The sequence below is a fragment of the Amia ocellicauda genome, chromosome 14 (genome assembly GCF_036373705.1).
Source record: "Amia ocellicauda isolate fAmiCal2 chromosome 14, fAmiCal2.hap1, whole genome shotgun sequence".
Classification (NCBI taxonomy): Eukaryota; Metazoa; Chordata; class Actinopteri; order Amiiformes; family Amiidae; genus Amia; species Amia ocellicauda.
Window position 1 is genome coordinate 14,673,277 of NC_089863.1, and position 9,287 is coordinate 14,682,563.

Consider the following 9,287-nt stretch of genomic DNA (forward strand, 5'->3'; position numbering starts at 1 on the left):
ACAGATGACCCAACTGATATGATCCCTTTTATCACTGTTGTTTTTGATTATGTCTATTATTTATTATTAATTATTATTATTAGCATACATCCTAGTCCAAATGAGCTAACAAATGCAAATCTAATAGAATGCTGTCCCTGGCATGTGCCTACAAAGGTCTACAAAGCAACGTATCTGTATTTGTGTTTGTATTATTTATCATGACCATTATTATTATTAATAGTAGTAGAAATAGTAGTAGTAATAACATTATTATAGTACCATCATTATTGTTAATATCAAATCCCTATTATTATGCCCATGTTCCTGTATTGCCGGGCACACAGCTCAATACAGCATTGGTGGCAACACAACAGCAGTCTGTCCACCAGAGGCGGGTATAAGCACATATATAAAAGTAAGATTAAATAATAAACCGTGTAGGTGTGTCATGGAAACGGGAAGCTGTAGATCGGAGTAAAAGGAAACATCTTGGGGAGGCCTCTATCCAGCCTTGTGAAATTATTCACCTCCCTTGGCATTTTTCATATTTAGTTGCTTTACAACCTGTCATTTAAATGGATTTTTATGTGGATTTAATGTAATGGACATACACAAAATAGTCCAAATTGGTGAAGTGAAATTAAACAATTTAAACAATTGAAAAATGGAAAAGTGGTATGTATTCACCCCCTTTGCTATGAAGCCCCTAAATAAGATCTGGTGAAACCAATTACCTTCAGATGTCACATAATTAGTAAAATAAAGTCAACCTGTATGCTATCTAAGTGTCACATGATCTCAGTATATACACACCTGTTCTGAAAGGCCCCAGAGTCTGCAACACCACTGAACAAGGGGCACCATGAAGACCAAGGAGCTCTCCAAAGATCAGGGACAAAGTTGTGGAGAAGTACAGATCAGGGTTGGGTTATACAAAAAATATCCAAAACTTTGAATATCCCATGGCCCACCATTAAATCATTTTTTGTGTGAATTTTGTTATTCAGTGAAAAATAACGATAGGACTCGAATGCAAAACGTGACGTTTTTCATCAGGTTCCTACGGAAGTGTGCAGAAACCCCACCTCCTTGAGCAGTGCATCATTTTTCAGAAAATCGGGGTTCACAACCTATCGTTTTTAATTGTTGTGACATCTTTTTTCTGAGCAATATTTCGAATATTTGGAGGCGTTTTTGATGTTCACATTATTTTCAGTGGTTTCTTTAAGTTAGATTTCAATGATCTTCATCAGCAGTAATACACTTCTTTATGGTTTTGCACAGATCAATGTGATTAATGTTTGATTTAGGGTCTTGTCTGTGCCCCATTGCCCACTAGATGGCAGGAAAGTTGACCTGAGATGAAGCATTATAAAGGTTGGTACAAAATCAAACAGAATAATTATATATAAATGATTGTATTATTATACAATATTATTATATTATATTGTATTACTGAGGATCCAAATTAGCCTTTAAAAGTGTCCAAGCTAAAATGCATTCACGTCAATAATAATAATAATAATAATAATAATAATAATAATAATAATAATAATAATAATAATAATAATAATAATAATAATAATAATAATAATACATAGGACTGAAGTATGATTAACATTTTAATGATATTGTATTCATTATCATGATGTATACATGTTTTAACAGCTGTAATCACCCAGAAATAAAATCATTAGTATTATTATTATGAAAGCTTTATTAATTTAGTGTACCAATCTTTAAACATCAAGAAGGAATATGAGTCTTGATATGCGTCTTACCACTTTTACTTTTGAATTATTCTTATTCCTTAAATTCTTGTTTCTTTTCTTGTTTTAACCTTTATCTTCTCCTTTATCCTCTTCTTTTTCTTTGTCTTTGTTATTTTCTTCGACATCTTCATAATAATAATATTAGTATTCATGGCAGGCAGATTTATATAATGCAAGGTTTACTTGCATAATACATCGACAATACTATAGTTTCAAGATGCTACAATATAACTCAGATGCTTCTGTGAGAATACAGAGAGAGCACTCTGTAAACCAATAAACCAACAATCCAACACTTAAACAAAAGAGCAGAGAGTAAGGGATAATATCCAGGGAAAGGGTTGTGGAAGAGACCCTGAAATTGATCATTTTAATATGTCTTGGAAGCTTTACTTAACATCAGTTAATCAGGCAGTGTTGAGAGATCTCAAGAAAACCAGCGGACCTTTTGGAACATAAACCTGAATACCCTTGAACAGCCTCACAACTACCTGAGCTCCCCTTCATTTAACCAGTAACTTTACTGGCTTATTTAATCATCTGATCAATGAATTAAGATATATATATATATATATATATATATATATATATATATATATATATATATATATATATATATATATATATATATATATATATATATATAGGATGCAAGAGATCAGTGTTTTTATTTAATTGTACTGTATTTTATTTAATTTGGACCATGTTGCACAAGTTGTGCCACCATCATGAGAAAAGCAACTTGCCCAACAAGAGCAGAGTGGAGATAAGAGCTGAGACGCAAGACCACATACTCTTATCAGCCTGGTCTTTGGAAATGAATATAATTTGAAAATGAATGTTTAGTCATACTGCGCTAGGGTGCTCTTCATCAAACAACTGCAGAAAAGTAATTTTGTAATCCACATGTGTAGCAAACATACCAAAGAATAGTCAAGGCACAATAAAGGGGGTATCATTTAAGTATAATAACATAGTCAGGTTACATGGCTGGGCTATTGTAATTGCATGGTAGGAAAATTGTGTTGTAAAAGGGTGCTATGGCAATAGTCCAGTAACAAATGATTATTTTAGAATAGGACGTTATGGTAAAAGTACTTCATATCTGAATGGGTTACAGTGATACAGTAGGTAACTGTAAAAATACAGTGGATTAGTTGTGTTATAATTGGGGCTAAAGTAAAAGAAGAGGAGGACGGGGGGGTATAATAGAAAAGTCATATTTCATCTCTTTGTTATTGTAGAAAAACAGTGCAGTAGAAAAGTAATGTTGCAATGGAGGCTATGTTAACAGATGGGTTAAAATAGTAACATTCAGATAGGGATAACAGTACAGTAATACAGTGGTGTGCTGTAGTATAGCAGAATAGGCTACAATGAGGGGGTAAGAGTAGATGTTGTAGAATAGTCATGTTTAAACAGTGGCCTATTGCACATGTATTTACTGAACTAACAGCAGTGGAGGAGACTAGTTGTGTTGTGATGGGGGCTTTAGTAAAAGCACTTTAGTAACCGTAAAGAGTTATGTTTTAACTGTAGGCTTTATTAAAATCACAGTAGAATAGTCAGCCAATTAAGATGGGCTATTATAATGGTGAGTAGAAAGCTGCAGTATTGTATGGTTATATCATATCATATGAGTTACATATTTGTGTTATAATAAGGGACTTGAGATACATATCTGATGAAAGGGGGCTTTAGTAATGGCAGAGTACAAGAGTTTAGTTATAATTTGTTTTCAGTAGGATGTTTTGTGAAAGACACAGTAGAATGGTCCTTTTACATTAGAATATTAAATAAAGACATTCTAGATATAGCCTATAGATATGTCATTGACACATATACAGTTGTATTGGTATATTGCAAAAATAGACAACTGTATTGCAATGATGCTTTAAAAAGTTCTCCCCGGGCAGGAACTCAAACACTTATCTCTGTTCTCATTGGGCAAGACACTAATCTGATGAAGGCAAAACACCTTGTGCAATGTGACTGAATAAAATACAATGAAATACAATATATTGTAATTAAATGATATAAAAGGAACCACACCTGTTTAATTATCAATGCTTTCAATTCTAAGAAGTCAGAACCCCCAGCAAACACATACCTGAAGCAGGAAGGTAATAATGGCCCAGATAGGAAGAAATTCATCCACATCGGTTATAATAACACCGATAAAGAACAAGAAGAGAATAAAAAGGATTTTATTACCCACAATAGAAGAGTTCAATAGTCATGTTTCTTATTTGGTCATTTTTACTTAATTAGGACTACAGCTGTATGGTGCATCTTTTTGTAATTTTTGTTTTATGGTTCTTGCTTTATGTGAATATATATTTCTGACAGACAACCTGGGTAAAACAATATAGTATAATTATTTGACAACAACAACAACAACAACAACATGGCAAACATGTTTAACATTGAAATTACATTGTATTAATAAAGCCTTATAAATGCATTATTACAATGTAGTAATAAACATGCTACTCCACAAGGTGGAAAACTCAATTATAGGGGGTGTAGGGAAAGTGAAGTAGAACAGTCATGTCAGAATATGGGTCTGTAGCAGCAATGAAACGACAGTTTGCAAAAGTCCCAGCAGTGGTTACAGTTAGAAACAGCACAGTAATTCTGCTGATAGTCCCTTTACTCATTTAATGTAAGATTTCTTATGAAGATAAAAGCACTTATTTCCTAACCACAGTAACTATAGTTGGTCAAGACATGCATCTTATGATGCTCAGAAGAATTGTGCACCAGAGCCATAAACACACACACACACTCCCACACCCAATGTCAATGAATGGACGGAATAGAGGTGGCCAGCACAAACACTAATTATAATATGCTAATTATAATAATAATACAAATGAGAATAGCAACATCAACAGCAGCAGCAGCTATCTGTAGTGATCTACATGTTACAATAGGGGAGCTATAGTAAATGTACAGCAGAATAGTCTAGTTACAGTTGGATGTGATAGAATAACAATAGTTAATCTTGCATATAAGAATGGCAATAGCCTAAATTACAGTAGACATTTTGAAAAAAAGACCATACTTAGTAAGAGTACAGTACAAGACAGAGGACTGTAGACAATTAGACACACGATCATGTTAAAATAGTGGGTAATATGAAATCCAAGAGTACAGTCATGGTATCATAGGGATTGAAGTAAGAACTCAGTACAAAGGTCAAGTCACGATGAGTATGGGGAAAAAATGCATTTCTGTACTTTTTTTGCTGTGTGTGTGTGTGTGTGTGTGTGTGTGTGTGTGTGTGTGTGTGTGTTTGTGTGTGTTTGTTTGTGTCAGGGGGAGGGAGGTAATATCTGATTGTGGGTGTTTTAGTGGGCATCTCCCAATGCCAGTGCATCCCTCTCAGATCTACATAAAGCATGTTGTCTCCAGTGGAGTCCAGTCGGGTGAGGAAGAGTCAATCCTCTGTGACCAGTGAGCTGCCATAGTTGTTGAGAGTCAGTGCTCTGTGTCCATTGTGAATCCAGGAGGGTCAAGATGCTTTTCCTGCAGCTGCTGTTCTCTGTCCTGCTACTGAACACCTGCGAAGGTAAGACAAGAAATCCAATGAAATCAAACACAATCAACTCTGTCACTCCTCTGTCCTTCCCGCTCTCTTTCTCAGACTCATGTCCAGTCTGTAATCCACCATGTCTCTCTCTATCTATCATATTCTCGCTCAGGCTCAGTGCAGCACAAATGCACTGTAGAGCTCATTTCAGTCAAATGTTGGGTGCATTAAACTGCCATCTCCTTCTCTGACTCTATGGTTGTCTATCGATCTATTCTTCCCTCTATCTCGCTCACTCTCTTTCTCTCTCTCTAACACTCAGTGCAGTGTGAATGGATTTTGTCTGCATTAAACATCTACCCATTGACCTCCCTCTTCTCTCTCATCCCGTCACTCTCCCTTTGTCTCTCCATCTCTCTCTCTCTGCAGTGTCCAGCAGTCCTCTCTTTGGGACTTTCATAGATGGGTCGAATCTTGATTATAAAACCCATTGGACGTGGCTTGTGGGAGTGGACGTCATCACAGGAAGCAGTGGGACAATCTATCCGGGCATTCTGGTTGGAGCAAAGTGGGTTTTGACAGCCAAGCACATCTTCAATGGGTAAGTGTGTATCCCCTACCCTACTGGACATGAACGGAGATCAACCAGTCTGGTTACAAAGTGGCCCAATAGGATAGAAACCCTAGAACTCCACCTGTACTGCCAGTAACTGTGTCGTCACAGCTATTTGCTGTTGTTTCCAAGACTAGTACCAATGTAGAAAGTATAGAAGGAAAAGTGGAACAATATAGTATAGCACAGGAACTCAATGTGGTGCAATACCAGCTATGCACCGTTACTTGCTCCCCCCCGAAACTCTCGCTATTCCTTATCTTACCACGGCTGTCGTTGGTTTAAGGTGGAGGAGATCACTGATTGGACTGGCCGTGGATTGTAGAGCCTGCAACCAACTACTGTCCTATCCTTGCAGAGTGCTTTTATAGTTAGAAAGGCAAACGATTCACATTAGGAACAGCAATTATTGGGTTTCAGAACTGAGTAAATACTAATGTCCATTTAGCACCTAATCTCTGCCAACTAATTGAAACTTGCAATCATGGAAAACATGAGATTATAAATTAATTTTCTTTTTTCTTTTCAATAATATTCCACTTACGATATGCATCTGGATCAGAATACTAGTGACCATACAATTGCTGCTGTATTGTGCTTATTTCTATGTTTTTTTTCATTGTCCACAGGGCTAGCATCAGCCGCAGCAGAGTCTGGGGGGGGGACAAAGACCTTAGGGAAAGCAATGTGTCGAATATCAGACACGTCTACAGGCACAGCTATGACTTGGCACTGGTTGAGCTGGTGACTCCCCTCAACTTGGTTCCCATCACTTTGCCCTATCCTAGATACATGCCTCCATCTAACGCACGGTGCTTCGTCGCTGCCTGGAAATTTCTCCACAGATTAAGTAAGGAAGTACAGGTCGACAACACACAAAACACCTGAACAAACTTTGCTGATTTGCCCCTGTTCATTTCTTCTGTCCCTATTAACCAAGCTGACCAACACCCAAGGCAGTGAACCCTATGAGTCTGGTGGCAATCTTGTAGACTCCATTTGTAGCAATGGTGTCAAAATGCTGAGTGAGAAAATGCACTCCAGAGGACACAACATAGACAAATTACCAGCTTTAAAAAGAATGAAAACTGATATTTAAGAAGGAGAAATAGACTGTATGATACGAGCAATAAAAACTAATAGGAGAATTGTATTTCCTGAAGTGAAGAAAGAAAGAGTGAACTGAATAATCTCTTATGCACATTTATTCTTTCAAAGTCACAATTCTTGCTATGGCCGCACCACCGGTTTTATATTGGTTTCCAGTAGTAGGAACATTTCACTGAACTTTTTTACATTGTACTTCAAAGAAGCCACACTTTCCGAGAGTTCACATGTTTATGTATATTGTATGTCATTTCATATTATGATATTCCCATGGTGCAATGGAGTAGATCTTATTCTGTTGTCGTTTTTGTCCCTGTCAGACAAATGGCATCCAGTGAGTGCGGACATTGAAGTCACGAGTTGTGGCAGACATTACCCACATCGATTCGACACATTCTGTGCCATCGGCACGAGCAGTACAACTAGAATCTGCCAGGTAATCAGGGAACTCAGCCCTTTCTAATGTGATTATTCTAAATTTGGGTAAACAAGGTAGGGATCCATTTTAAAGGACTTTTAAAGGCCTGTCAAAGTAGGAAGCAGTTGTCTGTTAAAATCGTAAACATTGAATTTGTAATTAATTAATGAATTGTTAATTAAAATTATGGCTATTCCTCATACATAAGTTCATATTTCCATTGTTGAGCCATTTACTTCCAGACAGATGATTGAGAGACAGTTGATGCAGCTTGGGAAGCTCTTGTCAGGGATGAAATACAGAAAGTGCCCTCCAGACCAAGCACATTCTGTAGCTTTTCAATGGACATGAAGATAGTGATTATACTGTTTTTACCACACAGACACGATGAAGTGTTTGTGATGAATGAGGTTGAGATGGACATATAATGATTAGCAGCCCTGCAAGGGAGAGGATGGGCTGCCGGTGGAGTTTCATAAGGCAATGCAGGCAGTGCTAGGTACGGACATGCTTGGTGTGTGTGTGGAGTTGGTGCAGGATGGTGAACTGCCTTTGATCTGCTGGAGAGCAGTCATTATGCTGCTTGTGAAAAGTTATATTTTCAATTGGAGCCTGGAATTGGAGACATAGAGGACTACAGTGCTGCTGGGGCAATGGGGGCAGGCATCCTCAAGGTTTGCCGTCTGGGTGGCAGTGGAGCAGCAGAGAGTTGCATTGCCTGGGGTTATCCTGGCAGAGAGAAGGCAGAGCAGAAGAACTGGAAGAGCTTAGAAGAACAGGTAGAGGAGAGGCGGGGGTGCTGGCTCCTGTACAGAGGGAGGGTGCTGGTAATCAATGTTGTGTATGTGTAGAAATACAGTGACCATGTCTTTTGTGAGGAATTGACTGCGTTCAAAACCAATGTGGCTTTGCGAAGCACTGTAGATGGTACACGATGACATGAAGTCCAGTGTGGAGCAGTGTGTGAAGTTGTGGTGCACTGATGATGTGGTTTGTCATGTTGGGGATGAGGGAGTGGTGTTGAACATATAAAGAATGTGATGTGATGACAATTATAGTGTTAAGGTAATTGGATTAGTCATGTATTCTAACATTTATCTCTATCCCCCTCATATTCTCTCTCTCTCTCTCTCTCTCTCTATCTCTCTCTCTGCAGGGTGACTCGGGTGGCCCTATGTTCTGCTATGTTGGGGACAGGTACATCCTGTATGGGGTGGTGTCTGAGGGTCAGGCAGATTGCAACAGAAAAGTGTCTGTGCCAACCCTGTTCAGTAAAGTCTCCCAAGAGGTTAACTGGATCAGGAGTATGGTGCAATATCTCGCCTGAAGCCTGGGGGGGAGGGTGGACAGCGTCTCCTGTTTTCCTGCCTAGCTCACTGCACTGCTCTGCTTACAAGCCTGAAGAACCCAAAGTGATTTATATATGAAGCTGTCTTCCACACATTGATCTGGGTTGAGTATGCCTTTGTGTGCCATGTATGTATCATTTGGGTTTGTAAGGGATAGTCACACCTAGAGAGGGAGAAAGAGAGGGGAAGAGGGGGAAAGAATATTAGAGATTCCCTTCAGTATCTAAAATTTACAATAGGATGCGAGAGAAAGAGAGAGAAAAGGAGATGATAGAAAAGCCCCAACAACAGTGCAGCAGAAAGTGAACCAGAGAGAGAGAGGGGGAAATGTATGATTTCTTTTGTACTGTTCTTTCTCTTTCTCTCTCCCTCTTCTCTCTGCCCCCTCCTCATTTCCCACCTCTCTCTCTGTCTGTCTGGTGTGAGTCTGCTCTTGGCTCTGCTCTGCTATGAGAGATCAGTTGTACTGTGTCTCTGCTGAACAGCTCAATAAAACTGCAAAGCATTCAAA

At 38.4% G+C, this 9,287-nt stretch overlaps 1 protein-coding gene across 1 annotated transcript; it reads left to right on the forward strand.

Annotated features, from left to right (window-relative positions):
- The first annotated feature begins 5,158 nt into the window (after nucleotides 1–5,158).
- On the forward strand, nucleotides 5,159–9,287 carry LOC136768828 (plasma kallikrein-like). Its single transcript, XM_066723210.1, has 5 exons — nucleotides 5,159–5,328; nucleotides 5,719–5,890; nucleotides 6,532–6,752; nucleotides 7,330–7,445; nucleotides 8,584–9,287. Exons 1-5 carry the CDS (start codon nucleotides 5,277–5,279, stop codon nucleotides 8,752–8,754), a joined length of 732 nt encoding a protein of 243 aa, XP_066579307.1. The 5' UTR covers nucleotides 5,159–5,276; the 3' UTR covers nucleotides 8,755–9,287.